Source organism: Struthio camelus, chromosome 25 (assembly GCF_040807025.1).
Source record: "Struthio camelus isolate bStrCam1 chromosome 25, bStrCam1.hap1, whole genome shotgun sequence".
In the NCBI taxonomy this organism is placed as follows: Eukaryota; Metazoa; Chordata; class Aves; order Struthioniformes; family Struthionidae; genus Struthio; species Struthio camelus.
The window spans coordinates 6,520,069-6,544,523 of record NC_090966.1 but is presented as its reverse complement, the minus strand read 5'-3'; the positions used below and the strand labels follow the sequence as shown (position 1 = coordinate 6,544,523).

General features: G+C 42.4%; 1 protein-coding gene across 4 annotated transcripts in view; it reads right to left on the bottom strand.

Moving 5' to 3' along the window:
• The window catches only part of CDK12 (cyclin dependent kinase 12), a 30,345-nt gene that overhangs the window by 4,437 nt on the left and 1,453 nt on the right, over positions 1 to 24,455 (bottom strand). For 3 of the 4 annotated variants that reach the window (XR_011136287.1, XM_009681083.2, XM_009681084.2), the window contains exons 2-13: positions 17,459 to 18,343; positions 13,016 to 13,192; positions 11,341 to 11,480; positions 10,493 to 10,663; positions 9,475 to 9,664; positions 8,512 to 8,568; positions 7,862 to 7,963; positions 6,428 to 6,505; positions 5,824 to 5,940; positions 5,081 to 5,212; positions 4,067 to 4,281; positions 1,822 to 2,271 (exon numbers count right to left, since the gene is read on the bottom strand). Coding sequence is in view for 3 of the 4 variants with exons in the window: in XM_009681083.2 (XP_009679378.2) it covers positions 1,822 to 2,271; positions 4,067 to 4,281; positions 5,081 to 5,212; positions 5,824 to 5,940; positions 6,428 to 6,505; positions 7,862 to 7,963; positions 8,512 to 8,568; positions 9,475 to 9,664; positions 10,493 to 10,663; positions 11,341 to 11,480; positions 13,016 to 13,192; positions 17,459 to 18,343 (2,714 nt within the window). In the remaining variant the exon portion in view is untranslated. Of the gene's footprint in view, positions 1 to 483; positions 905 to 1,821; positions 2,272 to 4,066; positions 4,282 to 5,080; positions 5,213 to 5,823; positions 5,941 to 6,427; positions 6,506 to 7,861; positions 7,964 to 8,511; positions 8,569 to 9,474; positions 9,665 to 10,492; positions 10,664 to 11,340; positions 11,481 to 13,015; positions 13,193 to 17,458; positions 18,344 to 24,455 lie in introns of those variants that run through there. The other variant, XM_009681085.2, reaches the window with a different exon arrangement.

Genomic DNA, 24,455 nt, shown 5'->3' with positions numbered 1-24,455 from the left:
CACTTTTTTTTTTTTTTTAAATAAACAGACCTGAAGTAACAAGGATTTCTGTTTCCAAAGGATCTCTCCTAATGAGAACAAAAGCATCCTTCGTAGTACACCCTCACAGTCACAACGCTCCTACTACTCTGCATTCCTGCTTTTGAGTCAGCAGCAAGAACAAAGCAGTCTGCTTAGGGAGTGCGAAAAGGCAAAAGCAGCTCTCTGGCCCTCCCCCTGTTAAGGCAGGGTCATCACTAAGAGTGACAATACACAGAGGAGAGAACGCAACTTCCTGTAGGACATGATCTGTTCCCTCGTGTCTCGCGTGCGGACTTCACTAACCCAACCCGTTCTGGCTCCTGCAGAGCAACGCAACTGAACTGACTTGGTCTCGTTCACCAACAAAAGGATGAGCTACGTTGTGCTTAAAGTTATTACTGGCGATGATGTAAGAGGCCACGAACACCTTAGTTGAATCAGATCCTCAAATCATTTGCAAAACTGGTTATTAAAAAGGTCAAACTTTATTGTGAAAACCAGTAGTCTTCCAGGACCACCCCTCCACCCATATCAGTCAGTCCACTTTAAAACTAGATTGTGTTTAAATCCAGAAAACAATCTTCAGGTAATTTTAAAGCCAAGCTGATTTGGGGACAGTATACCATTTAAAATAATTATAACAGAGAACAATGTTATTTAATTGAATCTGCTCTACAATAACCTAATTATTTTCCAGTTCTAGGGCAAAAAAGCACGATCACAACTGGCTTGTGGTGGGCGGGTATGTTGAAGGCACGAGAACACAGCACGTTCAGCTACATTGCAGAGGAGTTGTGTATCGGGCCAAAAGAGGCTCCCTGGAGAGTTTGAGACATACTCAGGAGGCGCTTCTAGAATTTGGTGAGGTCGTCACAGGATGTTGCTAATAATTCAAAAAATCAACAGAAACAAAAGACATGGAGACATTTACACCCACCTTTGAAAAGGAAATCCAAGAGTTTACTGATACAATCAGGTCTTTTAAACATGCCTCTTACTTGCCCTACAAGAGCCAATCATCTGGCTCCACGACAGAAGTTGCTGAATTCAGGACTCATGAAAATCCACTCTACATATAGATTAGGCACGCTAAAGCCAGATGCAAAAGTTTTAGGTACAAAATTGCCACTACCCCTCCCTTTCAGAACTCTCCAATATTTCAGTTCTCACGTTTCTTTACGATCCTCTCTGTGCTTTCTTTTTGAGGGGCCAGAACGGGAGCAAGGGAATGGTGAAAAAGGTAGCTGGGACAAACAGACTGGAAGAACTGCGTAACTGCAGAGATCCAATGTCCTGCACAAAAAAACTACCTGAATGTGTAAACCCAACGTGACATTAGTTGTGAATGATGACAGGGTGCAAGTTACCAATTACTGGGGATGTCAGAGCAAAGACTGACCCCTGCAAATTTCCCCCTCGTGTTTGGGGAAAAATAGAGCCTTTACTCTTCACGGACCTGTTCACAATGGAGCATTACAGGATTTTATGTTTTAGAGACGTGAAGCAGTCTAGTGCTTTGGCTTTGTTGTACTGGGAAAAGCCTCCTAAGCAGGTCAGCACTTACCACAGCGAGTGGGTCAGCGTCCTTCCTAGTCTTGAAATCTAACGCTTGACCACACTCTAGCATCCAGCTCCTTCCCTCCCTCCGCCCAACTCCACAAGCCTCCCTCTGTTACAATACTCAATCACCTTGGGTCCTCCTGGCCGCAGTTAAACTAGAGGCACTTGTATGGAAGGCTTTAATTGCTCAAACAGGTGAATGGCATCCAAGATGCATAAGCAACGGTCACAATTATTTACCTGTACTTTCCTCCGGATGCATTGTAGGGGTTTTCCTTGGCCCCCGTTGCTCGCTGCTCTTCTCCCCATTGCTCTCCTCCAGGGTTATAACAGGCTCCTGGCTCTTCATCAGCTGACTCAGCAGAACGGCCAGCACATTCTGCATATCTCCCTGAGCGCTGGCTGCTTCTGGAGTCGCCTGCTCCTCCGGTGGCTGGGCCTCCGTGGGTGGCTCTTCTATGGCTTCCTCTGCCGCTGCTGCCGCCTGAGACTCGTGCTGCTGAGTCGTGGCTTCTGTCAGAGCATTGATGGACTGGTTGAGAGCCTCCAGCTGCTGCTGCATCTCTGGGTTAGAGTGTACGTTCAACAGCTGGGCCATCTGTGGGACGCTCAGATCAGTCTGGCTCTGCAGCAAGTTCAGTAAAACAGCTAGTTCACTCTGATTCAGCTGCTGGGTGATTTCTCCAAGGCCTGCAGAAAACACAAGCAGCATCACAGAAAGGTTAGGGAAAGCTACATCAGATTGGTTTGTAATCATAACATTAACACATAGCAACAAACACCTCTTCTGCATGTCCCTGGGCCTGGGGAAGGCCAGGAGGCTTTAGCAGAAGGATTCCAGGAGAGTTTGCTCAGATTTCTGGTATCAGCTTGCACCTCCCAGACTCTGAGCAGATCTGAGCAGCACTGCAGCAGCACCCCGTGGTACTGCTCACGCACTGCACTCGCTTAAGGCCACAGTCAGACACTGCATGGCTAGCAGCAGAGGGAAGCTTTGTCCCTGCCCTCTCCCATCTGCCACCATAACCGCGCACACAGCTGCTCCTTAGATCAGCTCAGTTCAACCCAACGACCCCACTCTTGGAGTGGTTAACTCATCCAGGGTGTCCCAAGAACCAGAACGGTGAGCAACTACACAAACAGTTATGCCAGCAAGTCTGAGGACGTGTGATGAAGATCAAACTCCTTTAGTCCAGAGCAGCAGGACTGACAGCAGCTCAGCACCTTTCCAAGGTCTCTGCAGCACTTCGAAGATCAAGAGCCCTCCCTCCTGCACTAAAAGACATGTTCCCTGGACAGAGTTAAGCTGCTGTTTGAAACGAAAGAAGAGCGTGTTCCACTAACACAGCAAAAGAAATTAGGCCAAGCAGAATGCAATTCCGTGCTGAACGTTGGCCTGGGATCACACTGGACTCTGTCCTGATCTGTAATTACTCAGGTTAGTCTGAAATACAACCCCCGAATGGCATCAACTCCCCCTGTGGCATGCTGGAGCAAAGTCTCCCTAGTGAGGGTGACAAGGATGTCACTTTGCGCTGACCTTGCAAGTCACGCAAACTTCTGGGGAAGCGAGGTGCACAGGGTTGGTTTTAAAAGCTTAAAAATAAGCTCCCCTTGCTGGTAGGCAACCAATAATGTGACACTCTTCTCAGCTGTTTGCTAATCCGACCACCACCTTTGGTCCATCTGCCATGTTTCATTGAACACATGGATTGGACATTCCTTGGAGCAAGAACCGCCTTCCTTCTTACTTGTCTGTGCAGCATTTGACAAAGGAAGCTTCAGCCTGTATCTGGGTTTTTATAGATCTTCCACAGAACAATCAGCCTGGTCTAGACAACTTTGCATATCTCTATGTTCCCAGGAAGTAGAATACCTCTCAAACTATTTGCTAGACACCAGAAGGTTGACCACAGTTTTGGGAAAAGTGCTTAAGTCCTGCAAGTCATTATGACCAAATGATCTTTTCTGCAAGGATTGTGCAACAGTTTACGTTTCTGCCCACCGGCCACTAGTCTGTTACAATACGTGCCTAACCTTTATATAATTTGATCAATAAGATCACAAACTTCAGCTCATTTGCATACCCTTAACATGGCAGTTTCCTTCAGCCTATCATCTGTTACTCTTGCTGGCCTAAGTGACTCAAGGATTCCTTTCATCATCCTCCATGAAAGCATGTTTAGGAACCAGCAACATAACTCATACAGTGAATTTGTAGTCAGCTATTCAAAGATTTCCAAAGATCATCCAGAATTCTGTGTAGTTAACAATCTTCAGAGCAGGGGAAAAAGAAAAAAGAGAGGAAAAAACCCCCACAAAACAAAATACAACTCCTCCATCCCAAAGAGGAAGATTCTGAAATGCTGTTTCTGTAGAAGTAAAGAATCACACTGGCTTAAAAAGAGGCATAAGCATCCACAGCCAGTACAGATCAGAGATGGCAGGGATACAAGTTATCAGTAGGACCAGGCTAGGCACTGACCTACTGCATCTCCAACACCAGGCTCTGTTTTGAGCTGGGCAGGCTGTGGCTGCACAGGACTGCTGTTGTTTTTGACAGTGTCCGTGCTTGTAACAGAGGTAGTTTCTTTCCGAGAAACTTTTGATAACGGCGGCTCCTCCACTGCAATCCCACTCTGCCGCTGCCGTCGGCGTTTCTTGCTCCACAGCTCATGGCAGTCCTGCCAATGGGGGAGGCTGGAAGAGAACAACAACTCTTAACAGCTAAGAAAACCAGCAAGAATATTATTAGTGCTGTAAGAGAAGCACAGATGTTCCCCTGACTGCAACCATACTTTCAAACCCAAAAGGGGTGAGTCCTAGAACCAGGAAGGGTGCATCAACTGCATGTGAAGCATTTGATTTGCACTAGGACCTTACTCAGAAAGGGCTGGGTTATTGCAATGCACACAACCTGCCGTAAGGATAAATTCGTTAAGCTTGGAGCATACGACAGCTTTGAGTCTGCAGAGGCCATTAGGAACTCTGAAGGAAATGGGAATCTCAAAAGCTATCACTGTACTTGCATGCAATGAAGCTAGAGCAGAGTTTCATTATCAGCTTGCTTGGAGTAGGAGACGAGAGCTACAAATGGTGCGACACTGCTCAACAGCCACTATCCTAGCCAACTAACAAGGAGTACAAACAACGAGGCCTAACCAATCCTCCACGGCACAGGGAAAGGGGATTTTCTACGCGTTATTCTTGTGCTCCAAAACTCTGTTGGAAGATGCAGAGCCTTATGAGCATTAAAAAAAAAAAAAAAAAGAGCTTTAGAAAACCAGCATTAATTATCAGTCAGGAGAAAAAACAAAACAAAAAAAGCTCAGGAAGAGCTATTTGCTCAGACATATGACAAAATCCTGGGACATAGTAGAAAAGAGACACCAGAAACCTTGACTCAGTTTCTGCCTGAAAACAAAACCAAACCCCGCTCCTTCCCAAAGCTCGCTTAGCGGAGAGCCCACCCTGGTGGCAGATGCCAGCTGGAACTTACTCTGGAGGTGCCATCTTGCTGAGGTCAACGTCCTTAAGGAAGTCACTCTGCAGTGCCTGTTCTGCTGTGCAGCGCTTACTGGGGTCTAGCGTCAGCATGTGATCCAGCAGGTCAAGAGCAGACGAAGGAATGCTGTATAAAGATTTACAAGCATGGCTGAATTAAGAGGTTGTTCTGAACAGGGGGAGAAACCTACTTTCAGAGAGCCACCTCAGACCTAACAGAAACCTACGCAGTCAAAATTTACTACTAAGTAACGCAGCAGCTCACAGACATCATCAGAACAGGCATCAGATTTGTAAAGCTTTCAGTCTGATTTTTGCCGTTTATAAAGAGCAACTCTGCTACAAATCCCACGAGGTTATCACACAATTATACTCTGCCCCCAGAGAGCACATCTCAAGTCAGACAGCCTCAGCACTGTGTGAATGCTGTTCTGTGAGGTTTCCAAGTGCAGATCAACAAGGCAGACTCTAGCTGGAAGTGTCACAAGCATACAGAGGCAAGAAACCCCTCCAAGAAGCACCTGTGGCAGATCAGATGCTTAGAAAGGGGACAGCAACCACATTCCAGCCTTCCACAGATGGGAGAAGCTTTCCTGGAGAGGGCTGCAGGTGAGCAGGAGAAGCCTGCTTCATTCTGCCAGGTAGACTACAGCCAAAGGATAGCAGGTCAGTCACACAACATAACAAAAGCCCACCATCCCCATGCACCCACTTATCCTCCCTTTTACTGAAACTCACAAGGAGAACTCTTCACGCAGGCGCCTTCGGTATTGCTTCTTCGGTTTCATAGTGTTGAAGTAGGGCAACTTGATGACATCTGGCCACACCGCTGGACAGGGGCTCCCACAGAGCCGGCTGAGAACCAGAAAAGCAGAGTGCTATCAGCACATGAAACACATCTAAAAGGAGATTAGCCACCACCCAAGTGAAAACATTTCCTTTTAAGCAACTTAGCATATCAATAGCCTAGGGCTGGGCACACTTTGACAAGGATTAGACAAACACTCAGGTTAAAAAGGAAGCATCAGGAACAGAAGAAAAGCTTACCTTGAGTTTATAAACCATCTAACAAACTGAATTTTCAGTGGTGAGATCTAATTTGAGGTCATAATTTTTGCACTCAACTAACAACACAAGTTTACTGCGGTTACATACATTACACACACTTGACTACAGGTGTGGACACCTAGAGGCCTAACCACTCACATTTGCAGTTACAGTCGTTTACTGGTCCTACTTTGTAGACAGATTAGAGGAAGAGGGCTCTTATAATACACAGACTACGTGCATGAGCAGTTTCTGCAGTACCCCTTCTCATAGGCATGCATGTGCAATGCTTTACCTGATTAATTCAAGCTGAGCCAGTTCCAGATTGGCTTGAAAAATAGGCTTCTTTGTAAACAGTTCCCCGAGGATACAGCTGGAAAGAGGAAAAGCAAGAGGTCATGACAGCAAACTCTTGGGATGATCATTTGAACACTGCAGCATTTCTGTTCAGAAGCAGGTTTGCCTGAGGAGAGTTATTTGCATCAGGGCTTGTAGTTGAGAACTGACAAACTAACCTATGTGTAAAGAGCCACCACTTCCACACAGCTGGGAAATAACATTCACTAGTAGGCTGGTTAACACATCACAGGCTTAATGCTCTAACTCTTTGCAGGGAAAAGGGAAAGTGTCAACAGCATGCTGAGAAGAACAGCCAGATATCTATCTCCTTTTCCTTCAGGCTCAAACCAATTATCCCTCCAACTCTAATGTCACAAGTTGGTAGGTATCTGCTAGCCCAGCTAGCCTCCGCTGCCAGTAGCCTATTATTTATCATTGCCAGGCATAGGACAGTCTTGTACACATGTATAATGTCTGTGTGCACTCATAGTACTTTTTAATAGTTGGAAGGGAAAGAAGAGAATTAGGGAGGAGAGCGCTCTGACTCACTCAGTCCTTAACATCTATGCTTAAGCCCTCTGACAGGAATGACAATTGGTGCCAAATATAGCTGTGGCCTGATACAGGCACCTGTCTGCTGGAACTGGGCTAACCCCACTCATTTGGCACAGGGCAGTGAACAGCAACTGGACTTCACAGCCAGAATTTCCAGAAGTAATTAGCAGGGCTTGCCTTTTACAAAACCTCTGCTGAAAGTTTACCCATGAATATCACAACAGGAAGCACACACTTTGGAAAAACCCCATCCCGCTTCTAAATGCTGAATCCTTAGAACTCTGGTTCTGAACCACTTGGAAAAACGTCCATCTTTGCTGCTGAACTGCCCAGACTCCTCCCGTTCACGAGATTCCCTACACTATTAGAGACCCATGATCTCCACTTCAAAACATTTCTCAGGTTTAGCTGAAGAAACCAAATGACATGACAGAGCAATCCAAAGAGGTTACAGGAAAAAAAACACTCTAATAGGTCATTAAAACTCTACACTGAAGCTACGATCAGCGGAGCAAGAAGCACTGGAACTGTCCGTCCTCCCTCCTGATCTTACTGACACATAAGCATCAAAGGCTGGACGGTTAAGTTTTAAAAATTGAGAAACGCTAAAACACTAAGTAGATGCATTTGATGCTCCTATATGTCAATACCAAAATACATCTTGTTCTAGGAGTTCTTATTAAACCGTTTAGCTGTAGTTACCTGAAGGAAACCTACTTCTTTAAGGCACAGAATTTGAAAATATTCCTATGCTATCAGAACACTCTTTTTCTAGCTGGAACAGATAACAGTTGCAGAAATCATAGATATGGCAAGAGATAAACCAGGCACTTACCCACAGCTCCATACATCTATGGCCGGCGTGTAACGCTCCTCACCTAGCAGCAATTCTGGAGGTCGATACCATAATGTAATGACTTTATTTGTATATGGACGGCTGTAATGTAAGATACATAAACGTAAATTGACATTAAGGGCCACAAAACCTTTACAGATTGTAATTATTACTTTCAAACTGTAGCATTAGGCACTTAAGTAGAAGCTGTGGGCTTTCAAGTACCTACACTTCCATCACACCTGCCTAAGTTAACAAAGCAGCAGGTTTTATGTGCCCAAGACTGAAAACTTCTGACCTGCAACAGGCTGAACAATCATTACTGAACAGTGATTGACCCTACCAGTTCAGAGCAAAATGTAAGAACTCCCCTGTGATACTACAGAAAGTTCAAGGAAGGTCCATAGCAAGCAAAGAAGATGTTTCAGTTCCTTATCGGCTGGTTTGTCTGATGAAAGGCTATTAATACCAGCCAGGAGGATATTTTTCTGACAGCTGGAGCAGTGTTGTACCACTTATGCTATACTGGAGCTCATTTCTCAAGCAGCGCTGGGACTCCCAAATAAAGGGACTATGGGGACATCAAGAACAGAGGAGCTCTTCCCACTTATGTTAGACATTTCTCCCTTCTTTAACCCACCATGCCTCACCTCTCCTCCGAACTGTAGAGTCGGGCAAGTCCAAAATCTGCAAGTTTGATTTGCCCACTGAAAGATAAAAGCAATCACTAGTTTGAATCACAGCGGGGATCACATGCCGAAAGCAGTAAAAGGCAAGAAAACTCCCCCACACAGTAGGAAGCCCTGGCAAAGCAATGTTTGCAGTAATTATTTTGGCTAAGCCAGTCTTCGTTTTTCAGACCCTGCTTAATCCTTCAAAGAAATGAAAAAACATGCAATAATTCAGTCTCATCTCCATCACAAAACCTACCCAATGGACCAATGTCCCAGTAAAGCCTTTTGCATGGATATCAACATGTGGATGTAATTATGGGCAGTATTGTTCTCACTGGCTCAAACTTTTCTTATGGGTTTCGAGATAAATATTTGAGAATTAACAGTAAATGAATTGCAAATTGTAATGTGTTCTATGACGAACTATGTTACTGTGAAACATTGCTATCTAAAAAAAGAGTGATAATTCATGGAGAGCTGCTACTTCCTACTTTAATCTTCTGCATACAAGCACTTACAATAAACAGAAATTTTGCCAAAATGCCCTGGAGATGAAGAACACAGAGACCTGTTTAAGTCAACATGAAAGAAGTACAACTATAAGGAGTTGCAAAACCCGAGCAGAGGGTCTCACACAGAGAGACTACCACCAGCAGTAAGTTAAACATTAGAACACTGTTAGGTTTGTTCCACTTTGCAGTGGGAGCTATGCCCCCAGCCAGTGGCATCACCAGGGAAGAGCTACTGCTTAATTAGAATCATCTGTCACACCACTGGTGGAAACACACAGGACAGTATTCCTGCAGCAGATCAAAACCTTCTACTTCTGAGCATATTCAAGGTGAAGATGACAACCATATGCTTTCTGCCTAAATTAACTGAGCCCATGGGAGCACAGGAAAGGGAGCCTGGACAGAATTGTATCTAGTCCCAAGTTACCTGTTGTTCAGTAAGATGTTGGAACACTTGATATCTCGATGAAGGAAGTTCTTTTTGTGACAATAATCCAGACCCTCCATTAACTGTTTCATGAAAGACTTGATATGGTCCTCTGAGAAATGTACCAAGCCAGATTCTAGCAGCCCCATTAGGTCATGGTCCATGTACTCAAACACAAGGTAAAAGGCACCTGGTAAAACAGAGAGAAATCACTTAAAACAAGAGAGGAGAGACTACGGAAAAGAAGGAATGAAAGCAGACTCATTTTTGATATATTCTTTTTTCAATGTAGTTAATTGTGTTCTGTTAGTGCCTTTTTTTTTTTTTTTTTTTTTAAATACGGCCTCATGTTATATAGGGCTTACTGGATATGCTAGAAGGAATTGGTTTTCCTCAAGGGGAAAACAAACAAAAAGCCCAAGTAGTCCCTCTAATGTATCAGGCTGAATACCCCAAATCATCAGTTACTTTTGACATCCTAGTTGCATATACTCATGCCATTTTATGTTTTTCTTTAAAGCCATGTTGTTGAAAAAACTATTGCTATGCATGGCTTAAATTGATGCTTGTGTTGTCCCCCTTCTTTCTCATGAAGGAAAAGCCCAAAATCAAAAAGCTAGCGGGACGCTAGAACATCCTTCTTCCAGTGACGGAGGACGGAAAACATTTCACATTATCAGCTATTTTGTCAGCACTAATCAGTACTAGAAGTGACCTATAAAAGTTTTAGGGGGAGAAAAAAAAAAGTCTTCTCTAACTCTCAAAAGGATAAATTGCATTTATTCCTGAAGCCTCTACTATGTGGTATGACAACTCATATTAACTGGAACCTATTCTTTGATAGAAGGCCAAATCCAGATGACAAACTTTTGCTGGAACTGCTGTATCAAGGAGGAACACAAAAAAAGAAAATCTACACACACCAGAACTCAGATTTCTAGTTTTACAGTAAGAATGAAAAAATTAAGTTGTGCCACCTCTTTGGCTAATTGAAACCACACCCTGCAGCAAATAATACCTTTGTCCTTCTTGAAATCCAGTGCATCTTGTTTGTCCGTGACAATTTCCTTCATGTTAACAACACTGCGATGGATTAACTGCCGAAGGATTTTGATCTCGCGGATGGCTGTAATGGGGAAGCCTTCCTTTTCATTGTCCAGTCGCACCTTCTTTAGGGCTACCAATTCACCTGCCAGAACAAGCCAGTGTCAAAGCATCCACACACATCACCACTAACAACTCTGGATTTCCAGGAGGAAGTTAAAAGTAACTATGGGCACAATCAACATCCACGAAGAAACAGCAGAGCTAACTTGAGTTACCACCCTACTACTTTTTGTAAACACTGCTTTATCAGAGGTTATGACCCAAACAACTCAGTCAGGACAGGTGAGACCAGTGCTCCTACTCTGCTTCAGTGGAAAGTGACACAGGTGAACTTACACCTATCCTGGAAACCACTCCAGCCCTTTTCACAAGCTCTGCTACTCTCAAATTTGATAAAGGCACATGTAAAAAGCAGGGTTCAGGGGGCATCTGTGGCTGCCATAGCTATGCCTCCTACCACGACCAGCTGACCAGATACCAAGTTGTACACACAGAGCACATAACTCCAGAGTGCAGCTGGGCACCAACTCGTGAGTAACAGGATTTTAGAGCCTCTATTCTTTAGCCCCCTCTTTTTTAGCCCCTTTTGAAAACACCTGCTGTAATGTTCATTCCAGGGCTGGAGCCATTTCTGGTTCTACAGGTATGTCCATTAACCAGCGCCACCACTAAGCCTGGAAAGGGCTTTAAGCACACCCACCATAACAAAAGAAGGTCATAAAGCAGCGGAGTCAATCTGAAGCCACTTGGCATCTTTACCTGTATCCTTGTCCTTGGCTTTGTACACCTGCCCATACGTCCCTTCTCCAATAATCCCAATGATATCAAATTTGTCCACACAACGCTTCCCCCAGTCGCTTTCCGTCTGTCTCCTTTCCCCATACCGAGGACAACAGATTCTGAAAGAGGGAAGAGGACTGTTAGACACCCGAGTGCTCCACCTCACCCGTAATCATGCAAGGAAATGCCTGTTCCACTGTTTTAAGCCGTATCCTAAGAACAAAAGCATAGTTCAGGCACCTCGTCCTTACGTTCCTAGGAACTTAGTGTTTGTTTAATAGTATTCAGATAATCTCAGCTACTCCAGATATAGGAGCTGCTATGTAGAAATGTTATTCTTTTCCTTCATTCAGATACTAAAGCACCCCAGCCAAAACACTGTATCACTATCAGATCTTTTCCCATCAGTTATGCACTTACAAGCTGTACATGGCTAATGAGCAACAGCTTTCTTCTACTGGAGAAATAAGGAATGCAATCAGAGTGGCAAAGACAAGCAAAGGGATATTATGCCACCTCAAATCCACAGGCTTCAATATGGCAAAACCATTTTGTTATAGCCTCTTTGGGGCATGCGAACAGCTACACAGATTTCTACAAAGATCTCATTACAACACTTAACTGAAAGTAACTTGAAGAAGCACCAAGCTTATCTTAAAAAAATACTGAAGAATTACGTTACGGTAGAACAAAAAGTGTGTTTGAAGTCTTTTGCACAAATACTAGACATCTGATCTTTCTATCTATATTTAAAACAAAGCATAGCTAGCACTATGTGTAAAAAAAGAAATAGTAATAAAAAGACAAAACCACACGTGCAAGAGGGTTTACCAACTCTTGACAATTGTATGAATTTTGCTATCGAGGGAAGTTGCATATGCCTCGCAACATGACTGATACTTCAGCTGTGCATGAAGAAAAGGTATATGACTCTCTTCCTAGAAGCACTAGGAGCTTGATACAGGGATACTCATCAGGAGATTTCTTTGGCCTAGAAGCTACTACTAAATAAAAAGATTAAAGGACTCTCAGGGTAGATGCGGCTGAAGACTGAACATAATGCACTCCAGCAATTTCTACCATTTAAAGGATAACAGAACCTGTCACAACTTTGATGTTAAGTCTGAACTGTAGCCTTCATTTGATGCACAACATGCAAACCTCCTCCTCCCAAACTGTAGCTACCATACTCTTAATTCTCAAATTGGTGGCAAGTGGTTTTCAACTGCGAGTGGTCCAAATATGAAACACACCACCAGAAATAGATAATATAGTATCAGAAAAAAGATATGCACTTGGTTTATCCAAACACTAGTCTAGTGACATAAGATTTTCAATAAAACAGAACTAAGTCTGGCTGAAGATGTATAAATAAATGCACAATAAGTGTTCTCCTCATCTTACAAACAGTGGGGAAGATGCTGAAAGCAGACAAAGCAGCTGCCAGATTCAATTTTAAAAATGACTGCACTTTCAACAGTGCCATCTCCTCAGAGAGCACAGGGGCATACAGTCAGCTCTTAAGCCTTCTAGAAGTGATGTGGTACACACTGAAAACCTCTTCAAGCTCAAAGAAGCCAGACTGACATTTGGGTGAAGAAACAGAAAACCTAACAATTCAAAAAAGCCAAAAAAAAAGTAAAAACAGCCTTACTTTGGTCTCTTTTTGAACGGTTGCTGAGGTGGTGTGGCTGCCTTTGGTTCTGGGGAGTCAGGAGGAGATGGATCCCCTCCAGGGAGCTCTGGAGGGAGCGGGAGGTCCGTGAGTAAGTGTCGTGGTCTCTGCTCTCTATCTTTCTTCACAGGTTTCGGAGGAAGAATCTCTTTTGGACTAAACTCCGAAAAGTTAATACGATACAAAGGTCAGATTTAACAGCCAATTAAAAACAAAACAAAACAAAAAAAATCACTATTGTAGGCCAAAAGCTTTATATTGGAGCATATAAAGTTTGGAGCCCAAGTTTAAGTGACAAAATTAGCATAGCCAAGTATAAAACAAATAGTTAAATTTTACACAGCTAATAAATCAGTGGAGAAAAGTATTAAGTTTGAATGCACTCCCTTCAAATAAACACACTGCTCTTGGCAACCAGAACTCTCTGTTTACACAAATAAGTAGTCTTTCTAAAGTTCCTATAAGACACAGAATTCAGGTCATCATCAGGTTACCATGTGCTGACCCTCACTTCCTCCATTTGTTATAATGTAATTAAATGTATGACCTCTTAAGGACCACCATAAACACACACACTCAGAATTAAGTCTTTACACAATTTGCTTTTAACTTCTCAGCAAGGACCAAAACATCACCCCAACGTCTGCTATTGCTGAGAAACCAAGAGTTTTGTTTGTTTGTTTGTTTAATTTAATTACAAATGGCATCAGAAGCTTGGTTTAGACTAGCAAGTGTCTCATAAGCAGAATCTAATTTCTCCCTTGTGTTTGTATGTGGCAGAGAGAATTCCTAGGTCTGAACAGCCAGTAATTCTTCTCCACGCAAATCTGTGTTTCATCAGAAAAGGAAACGGATTAAGAGAGATGAACAACCTTTCAAGGTTCATTTTTAGGGCAGCCAGCAGGAGTTTGTTGTTTTTCAGCACCACCAAATCTAACGTTCATCAGCACAGAGAATCCGGCATAAATGAACTGATGAAAGTAGGTCATTTTCCTGATTTTCTTATGAGACACTGCCCAAACTACCTGAAAAATCTGTTGTGAAATACAGTTAAGACACAAGCAATACAAAAGAGAAATACTCGGGAGCCAAGCTGTGACATCTTCTGTACAGGAAGCAGTCTCATCCCTCTGCTACAGCAGTCATCACGCAGGTGCAGAACTAACCCAAAGTCATGCTACTCTAGCCCTCTGGAGGAAAACACTCAGAGGGCACTGTTATGAGCAGTACGTATCCTAGAAATAATAAAAACGGGAGAGCTGTATGGGCTGAAGCTCAACCTCCGTTAACTGTACATCTTTAATTAAGGTACAGAATGACATCCAGGTGGGTCACTTTAGCAAAGCAGAAGTCATGTCTCATGCTGTCACATGAGAGAAGTGGCTCACTTTGCTCCATCAGTTAAGTTTTGCGTTCATTGCTCCTTTCATGCATACCTTTGAAACCCTGTGATCCAATATCCAGTTATTACAGACTGCAGTAAATTCATAACAAAAACCCTTTTTTAAAAAAAACAAAACAACAACAACCTCACTTGGTGTTTAATCCACTTTTAACCTACAGTTAATTTGTTCCTGATAGTATTTAAATATCTAAAAGTATAAGCTAAACTTTGTCCTTGCAACTCTGTCAAAAAGATTCTGCCTTTTTCCAGACACCTATCCAAAGCCAGTTTCTCTGAAAGGCTTTCTTGGGAAGGGCAAAGGTGCGTCTGTAGGTTTAACCTGCAGATGCCCAGCTTTCCAGGAGTTCCCTTCTCTCCCTCTCAAATAGTTATTTTCTTACTGATACGCTGTTATCTTTGCTTAGTTATTTACAGCTACTTAGTTAATCTATTCGTATGTTAGCATTAGTGCTACTAGATGGTTACTGTAAGTTTAATTACTGCCAGAACATTTCGTCATTTCACCAGGCTTTTTTTTTTTTTAAATGAGAAAACTAAACAAACACTTCAGAGTTGCCCAAGCATACAAATGACAAACTGCAATCACCAACTGCCTGACAAAGACTCCTGGAAGCTACCTCCCTGCTCTCCCTCCCCTAAAATAGAGGGCATGCAATCAATCAGTTCTCTATTTTTAAACTAAGTTAGTGCTATGAACTGTCAACCACGTGCTCCCAGAAACCTATGCAAACTATGGGATTTCCGAGTGCAACATCTATCAAATATCTACAAAGTCTGTACCACTTGACTCTAAACATCTTTTTCTCCCCTCCCTCCGCTATGCTTCCAGCTAGGGGGAGCAACCCACAGCACACCTTGATTTCTGAAACGTCTAAGAACGTTATAGACTAAAGATTACTCAAAAGCTTGGCAAGCATGAAGTAAGGTCAAAGAGTCTCCAGGCAAGTGAGATGTGTTTTGTACTTGGACATTTCAACACGTATTTCCAAATCCTATGCTTACTATGGTCTTAGACCTCTGCAGGCGTGTTTTCTTAGTCTCAGCATATAAAAAAACCCTACTTTAAAAAGTAGTTTTGTTCATAAATATGGAGTCAGCTGTTTAAGGGTGAGCTTCTGTATATAGTCAGTGCCATTTGCAAGTAACATTAGACTCGGACGACAAAGTGGGGTTTCCCCTTTTTACTGGGGAAAAAGCCACTGTCAACTCTAGCAACCGGCTGTATTATTGCCCACGCTCCCAAGTTCATAGTGATGGCAGAGATGGAACAGACTTTTACACAACTGAGCCACCCTGCGCGCAAAACAGAAGTTCTAGATGTGACTGGCTGAAAAATAAAATACAGTATTTGCAGCATTATTTCTATGGCTGGAGATAGGTGAAAACAGAAGAAAGAATCTCTCTTAAACTGGCACTTGAATGGGGGAAAAGAAAATCTGTAATCTGTTAAAAGCTACTGCTCATCCCAAATACATTTAAACTAAACAGATACTTGCTGAACAACATTAAACAGCTTGGGAAGGGCAACATGAACACGTGCAAGTCTAACTTTTATGATGATCACAGTGACGGCATTGCCCTGATTTACATCGATACCAGGGCAACACATGAAAATCAATTAAGTGCATCAGAGAATATGCAACATACTGTTCACTTAGACAGAAGGGTAATTATATCCAATCAAAACTGTCACGTAAAAAACTTAAAAACATACTTTACTAACAACTGAGATACCTAATACATCTTTAGCGAGGGCTAGAAAGACACAGAAGTTGTAAGAGAACTACAGGCTAAGCAGATCCAGTAGAAAAAAATATCAGTTTTTAATCTTCCGCTGAACTAACAGCCTTACAGTAACACACTAACAGATACAAAAGGGGCAGAGGGGGGTTGTTTTTCTTCTTTTACACTTCTACTTCTGGTATTCTGTAGTGTAGTGTGTTCCCTCACACACACCCTAAAAAAGGGGAAAAAAAAGAAAAAAAAAAAGAAAACCAAACCCACAGCATATTCCCTCAGACAAGTTTGTGCTAGAAGCCAAGCGGAAGCTTCATAACGTAGATCCAGAGGAGCTGTGCGAACTACAGTTCACAGGACAGGATTAACTCTGAAAGTTCTGATTAGAAATGAGAAGAGAAAGGGTTTCCTCACACCTTAAGGTTATACAGCAGTGTAACTACACATGCAGAACACAATACAGATAAAGGACACTGTGCATGTAAAAAAAAAAAAAAAAAAAAGAAAAAAGGAAGGCACATTACCATTACAGCTATAAGTTCAGGTCTAATCATCTTCTCAGACCAGCTCTTGGGCAGCAAAAAGAGTAACTTCTCTATTTTTTTTTAAGGCTCAGAAAATTGAAGCAGGTGCAGCTTAACTCCTAACATTGATATGCTTTCATTTTCAAAGAAACAATACTTACTTTTAAAGCAAGTATTATGAATCATTCATTAAAGTTGATACTAATCATTTAAATTAATTCAATATTTAAGTTAAAATAGTGCCTTTTTTCCCCCTTCGTATAGGCATGGCCTGCTTGTTCAATGATTTTGAAACTGAAAAAGCTCCGTTTTATATTCTTGCATTCAAGTTAAGCTCTTCCCTATTACTTTAAAGACAGATTTGGGAGGCATTAAATAAGCAATTTCAAAATAAGTTTTTGCAAATGGCTGCAACGCAAAGGGATGCATAATCCTGGATGTGTCATTACCATAACAAACACGAACTAAGCGTGATTCGAAATTTCTACTAACCAGCATTAAAACAGTAGCCAAACCACTCTCCCTTACAGAGATCATAATTACCTATCAGCACAGGATCATAAAACTCTCCACGTAGAGCTGAAGGGCCAAAACCAGGAAGGGCCGCACAACAGGGTACTTATACAACAGCATAAGCTTCACTGTATTCTGCTGGATAAGCTAGCAACTATCAAACTAATTAAAATTACTTTTCTGTTCCTTTCAGCGTTTTGCTTTCAAATATAAACAGAAGGACGCTCTTTCACGTGACCTTACCTATCCAAGTCATCTTCCCCAACTAAAATAGGGGGGAGTGGGAGCGGAGGCAACGTCGAAGTTTTCAGGTGTGGGATAGCAGCCGTCACAGACACTTGTGTTTTTGTAGCGACTTGGACAGAAGACTGAGAGTTCACCTGAGAGGATAAAGTAGACGTCCTTGGGTGGGAAGAAGATGGCAAAGACGTTGGGACTGAAGTAGGGACCTGAACAGGAGTCAGTTGGGATGGTGGCAAAGGTGGAACAGCAGGTGATGGAGGCAAAGGTGGCAACGGCGGAGTTGGAGGTGGCGGTGTGGTTGTCGGCAGAGGCGGAGGAGGTGACTTTATTGAGGGTAATGGGGGTGGAATCTCCTTCTCTGCTGTGTCTATCTCTTTTGGAGATAGAAGCTCCTCTTTCACTACTACAGGCTTCAAGTCTTTTGTTCCCGTCTGTTTTGAATCTTTAACTGGAACAGGATGTTTCCTTTCAGAGTTCTCTTCTGCCTTGATTTTTATTGTGTCTGCAGATGCTTTAGTCTCTGCATTTGTATATAGTAAATTAACTAACTCTGTATCTGAAGATGATTTTTCAGATTTAACGGTTTTGGTGACCTTTTTAGGCTCTGCTCCGGATTCCTTCAGTTCAGCTGAGCTGTTCTCCTTTCTAGACAAGAAAACAGGTGAGCCCTTTGCCTCCTTTCCATCCACCTTTGCTGCAGCTGCTGCTGCTGCAGCTCGTTCCTTTTTCTTCCTGCTGAGTTCTGCTCCTAGACTGGAGTTCAGTGGTAGCCTGGTAGGAGATATACTGGAATGGCGACTTCGTGACCCAGACCTCTGCTTTTTACTGTGAGATGACGAGTGTCTTGAATACCCAGGACTTCGACTTCGAGACTTCACAGACTTCCTGTGGAGAGAACAGGAAGAAGGTAAGTGATGTGAAGCATCTTTCAACCTCTGAGCTACTCACCAACATCAATAGCTCTCTCTGAAAATAATCTGAATCCATTATTTGTCAACTAAGTTTAAAGAGTCCGTATCACCTGCCAGGAGAGATTCAAGTTACTAAAACTACTTTGATGAGATCTGAAACATACACTATGTTAGTCAATATCCAGCTTCCAGTATCAAAAGTGTCCTTACAATCATACAGTTAAAATAGAAGAGAAGGCTCAAGATTAGACAAGCCTCAAGGTAAAGCTGAGATTGCAGATGCATGCACTAAGCAGACAACTTCAGTTGAGAGGATGAGCCAGCAGTTTACGAATCTTTCACAGTAATTATGTACAGCTTCAGAGGAAACAACAGATAAAACACGACTGCCCTCATGGGAATTGCGCCTCAGGAAACAACTCACTTTTTAACTAATTTTTCCCCTGGTTCCTTTACTATCATTAGAACTTAAATTTGCATATTGTGATTCAGGGGAAAAAGAAACAGGAATTTTAATTCTGTTCGAGGTATATTCAGAAGGTCTCAGTCTTCACCTATAATAAATGGCCTCTAAATTAGTAATATGTGCAGGAGAAAACAAACAAACAAACTGAAAACTCTGTATTGCAATACAAGCAACAGGCAAAGCAGGAAGTGCCTCACACCAGTGTTCGCACCATAAACACAAGATGACCCTAGTCAGAAAACTGCAATAACTGCAGACTCACTGGAGACCGATTTGGAAACAATAAAAAAAAAAGAATAGAATTGGAAACTCTTATTTCCAGTAGATACGTCAAAGTTATTGGCAAGAGAGCCCTGCTTCCTCTACTTCAAGAGGAACTAGGATTCTGCAGGTCACAAGACAGCATACTTTACCTGTATGCACAGCAGACCGCAATGGATTATAAAAGCCGCGTTTGCCAACAGGAAAACTGAGAAAAACTTTAAAACCAGACCCTATAAATGCTACAATAGAAACTACATCCCAAGTCAAATGACCAATAAATAAATGATGTCATAAAATATTAATAACTAATTTTGAAGATGTAGAATTCTTTTAAAGCATAGTTCCACTATGTTAGAAAAAACACACTAGTTAGAAAAACCACCTAACACCAAGCATGTTTAAATGCAGTAGCTGCTGGCTCACTCGTAACGGTAATCACAATGTAATAAGAGATAAAGTTTTAAGTTCCTTATACCGCTACACAAATTAGTATTATCCCAAGATTATAACCATTTAGAATATAAACTGGAGAACTGAGACAGACTAATGTAAACTACCCGATAGTAAGTACAACCCCAAACTCCATGATAATAGCGATCAAAGAACACTGTTAAGTGGTCACCTTTAGACTTAAACAAATTTACAGGCAGAGGACAAAAAAAAGACTCTTCTGAAGTCACTTAACTATTTTTCTCTTTTCAGTAAATTAGTCTTTGATGAGAACGCTGCCTCAAGATCATGCCTTTTTCCAAGGGTTCTGGTTAATGAGTTAATTGTCTCGGAGAGTTTACCATTTGGATAGCAATTCACCTGCCCCATCCCAGCACAAAGTTGCCAGAAGCTGAAAAAGCCATTATCATGTTTTCACTATGCTCAAATACAGCATTTGTAGGCTAAGGAAAGATTCCTAGTGAACCCTAAAGGTTACAGTTTACTGCAACCACAAATAGTTTTAGGGTTACCATTCTCTATTACAATTCTTTCAAGACAGATTCCGTTTAAGATGCTCCAATACTCAGTTCCTTGTTCCTTATCTTCTATCCTTCTCCCTGAAGACAATCTCTTCCCAGTTACACCGATTCAACTGGTTGCACAGCTCTGTTCCAAGCAAGATCACTCAGCAGCTCTGGTATAAGAAAATTTCTCCGCAAGTGCGTTTTTACTTTACTTGTGATAGTGCTAGTTTAGAAATACAGCCACAAAAACACCTGCATGGACACAATCAAGGGAAAAGTATTGCTGAAGGAAGCGGGGGATGCACAGATAGGGGCACATGGCTCAGGGTATGAACCTCTTACACAAGGGTTGCTGTGGAAGGAGTTGCATCACAGAGGCACCACTTCAGACCTGAGGAGGCCTGGAGATGACTCCTTCCTTTTCTACCACCATATGGGCATCTCTGCTTCACCAGGACTAAGTCTGCCTCATGTTTTCTACTAACAGTCTCTTCCGCTCTACAGGCACTACTCACTTTCTCTCTCAAGCTGTTTATAGCTATTATACAAAGTGTCATTGTTTCTAAGCCCGCTTTTCAGCTTGGTGTTTACAAGCCTGTTACACCTGAAGACGACACTGCATCCAGAAGCTTGTCTGCTTTGCCAGCTACATCAGCTAAGCCAGTAAGAGAGACTGATCTACAACAAATCTTACCTCTTATATCATTAGACCATCAATAGCCTCAACATCACTACAGTGCTTGCCGAGGGGCAGTCTTCCACAGCACTTGCTTTTATCACTGCTGGATAACTCAGAAAGATGCAATAAGAGAGAAGATACACAGGCAGATTTTGCTTTTTGAAGACACTCTTCCCACGTGGCGTGATTCTTTCACGGCTTTACCTACAGCCACCAAGTTAATACTTTTTCCCCTTCCCCACCCTTGTGGGCTAACAGCACCCAATGGCTTACACTCTGCTGTAATTACCAGGGATTTGGGGGAAGAGAAGATTGTCAGTCCTACACACCTTTCTTTTTTGGGATAAAAGTGCTCTGGGGTTAAAAAAAACAAACAAACCCTTGTTGTCTCTCTAACACTGGCAACTAGAAATACAAGATACTAACCGTGATGGCTGTCAATTAACATAGAGAAATCAAAGATGATGGCTCATTTAAAAACATAAGTCAAAAAGCGTTATTAAATTACCTGATATAATTAGACAATTAGAATGGTCTTTAGAGGAGGACATGCTGGGACTCTCCAGACCTCCTCATGCTGTGAAAGTGACCACTGCCAATAACTGCCGGCAGAGCTGACCTGAACCAGTCCACGTTTATGGACACCCACATCAGCCACTCTACAAACTCTTAAGAGCATCTATATTAAAATACTATACCTGCTCCAAGCCACAATAGAAGCGAGGAGTAAAGGACAGACTAGTGTCTAGGAAGCTTGATTGCAAGCCTCGTGCTCTAGTTGCTCAGGAAAAGCTCAAATAGAAGGCCACTGTTTCTTATTTATGAATGCCTGATGACCTGGTGCCATGGCGTGGATCTGTGTAACAGCAGCCACTATTACAGCACATGCACACGCTCACACTTAGATGCTGTACTTAGTATAGAGCACAACCCACCTTCAGCAAGTTGAATGACTGTGGAATTTCTTCTAGTTTTAGCTGCAATAACAACAGTTGCTACAAGGAATGGCAAGTCACATCTGTTATGCTCCCTACTGACCAAATCATCCTCATTTCTTCCTAAATTGAAAGCAAGTTGTTTGGCACAACCATTTGAAAGACAAGCATTCTGCATTTGTTCCAATCAGCACAGCATGTGGATTTAGTTCCCTAGAACTGTATTTTGGACATATAGGTTAAAGAAAATGTAAAAGGCACTTGGAAAAAAAAAAACAAACATATTTTCAGGCAGTGGAAATAATTCAGTGTCCCAGAAAAGCCTAAGTTACCTCCTCTAAAGAATTTAAGCCATAGTCAGATGTTCAGTACAGAAGTGAGTGTAACAGTTTAAGATGATTTCTCTCCCAAACTGTTTGTTACTGCCCCTCTGCAGGAGCCAATGGAACATATCATGCAGTCACTCCATGGCTACCCTGGTGCAAAGTCAGCTGCCTCCATCTAATGCTCATCTGCAGCGAGTCAACCAAAGCTGACTTTTCAGTGAAGCAGGTGAGGAATACTCAGCTGATCAGTTCCTTCAGGTGAGCTCTTGGACAGCCTTCAGCAGAGGGGTAGTACCACACAGCTGCGGGACATCTCTGGCTTCCGGAGCAGATGTTTGACCATAAGCGTAAATTGACTTCCACACAGTACTGACTGCAAGCTTAATGAAGCAAAACCAATATATTAATTGCAACTTAAAGTATTTTTCATATATTAGGCAAATTTCAAGTTCTCTCTGTCCCTTTAACATAATCACCCAAGGCAGATGTTTTCTGAAGGCGTAATCCATGCTTTATGTTCTGCTCTAAAAAAAAACCATATCAATGTCAGTAAGCTATCTTTCAAAAAGGAGAAAAGAGTGACAGGTTATCAACAGAAGTCATAGATTCAAAGATTCTAGTGCAAGCAGAGTGTAAACAATAAGTAACCTCTGAAATCTATTTTGGTTTGGGTCTAGCTTTTTGTCAGTGAGTCAAAGATGCCTTGAGAAAGTTTCCTACATAGGTATGTAAGCTCAGGGAATCACAAACTGCTTCAGAGTTGCTCCCATAATTAAGATGGCGAAAAGATAACAGCTTGATTCCTCAAGTCAAAAACAACTGGCCGTTCACAGAAAGAGCGAGCTTCAGATTTGCTTGGGAAATAAGGCGACCGAGGGAAAGACCACCTTTTAGTATATCACTTCACTCCCCAAGCAGTTTCTCCCTGGTTACAGCCGAGCACGGAAACTTAGCAGATCCCATATACGCTATTACATCACATACCGTACATAAGTTTCTACCACTTTGTTCTTACTCTTGCACAAAGCATTACCAAATAACCTGTAAGAGCAGTGCTATTAAGGCAAAAAGAATTGAGGGGAGGGAAAAGAAAGCCATCAAAGACTCCCTCTCAACATCTCTCATGTATACGCACAGAAAACGGGGAGGGAGAAACAGGCCTGGACTCAGCTGGCTGAAGGAAAGGCAGGGTAACTTTCGCTTATTTCTACTTATTTGCTTATTCTACGATTTTACACAGCAGATTTTATATAACAGCTTCCAGGATACTAAACAATACACTGCTCATACAGTGAGGAGAAAGGCGATGTTTCAACCCCAGAACATAGCAGTCTCTGAAGTTAAGAGAGGAGCTCTAGTAATAAAGCCCAAATTCCAAAATCACCAAGTTCTCTGGGAACTATTGATGATGTAACTAAGTTCTGCAGGCAGACTCTTCTCTCACAGCTCCTATTTGGACCAAAGGATGCAGCACAGCCAACACAGTACAGAGCATTTCAATAGTTATTACGTTCCAGGTCAGATCTTAATTGCCATGGAGCTACAACCAAAGCTCCACAGCACACACAGTGAAAACTGGAAACTTGTTCAACCTAAGCTGAAGCTAGAAAAGAGAATCAGCATTAGACTACGTATTTGTGCACATAACAGGATGGTTAATAAACATCTGAAACAAAACACAGAGTTAGCACCACTTTCAAGTAATAGTTTCCTTCTGTAGCAAGATTTCTGACTAAGGAGAGAGTGGGGGGGGGGGGAAGAGAAAGAAAATTATAATTAAGCCAAGAATACAGCTGCTTCCTACTTGCCCTTCCAGAATGCCCTGATTTCAGAATATGGAAGCAAGTAACTCCATTACTGATAAAGTCTAGGCTAGAAAGATGCAGTTTAAACATGGTCATCTTTAATTCAAGGAAAGAAAGAAAAAAAATAAGTCAGTTTAGAAAGAGTAAAATATACTCAGAACAAAAGCCACCCTCCTGAAAAGCGTGAGCAAGTTTCCACATCCAGCAAAAAGCTAAAGGGTTCCAGAAATAAGTGAAAACATTCTTCCTAACTGAAATTCACACCACTGAAGTGCCTCAGGAGTTGAAAAGCTCTGTCTCCAGTGGACATGCAGCTCCCTGCTCCCCTTCGCTCCCTTCCGCAGGGGGCCACCTCTAGAGGTAAGTGTAATTTAATCCCAAGAGCTCATTCAGTCCTAGGCCTCTCTGCTGAGAGCCAACATGGACGCTGCTTAGTGCCAGTGAGGGAGGTGTTTTCTAAGGTGTGAACACCATTTTAAAGAGAATTGCAGCGAACCTCACCAAAGTCAGTCACTCTGCGGCCAAATAACGCAGCCACAGCACAGAGTGATCTGGGTCAGATCTAGATGACAAAGGGGGTTAATTTCCACATTCCCAGAGCCACCCCGACCACCCCTAGATACTTCCTCCTTCCCCATTCCACTTTTCCTTCCCC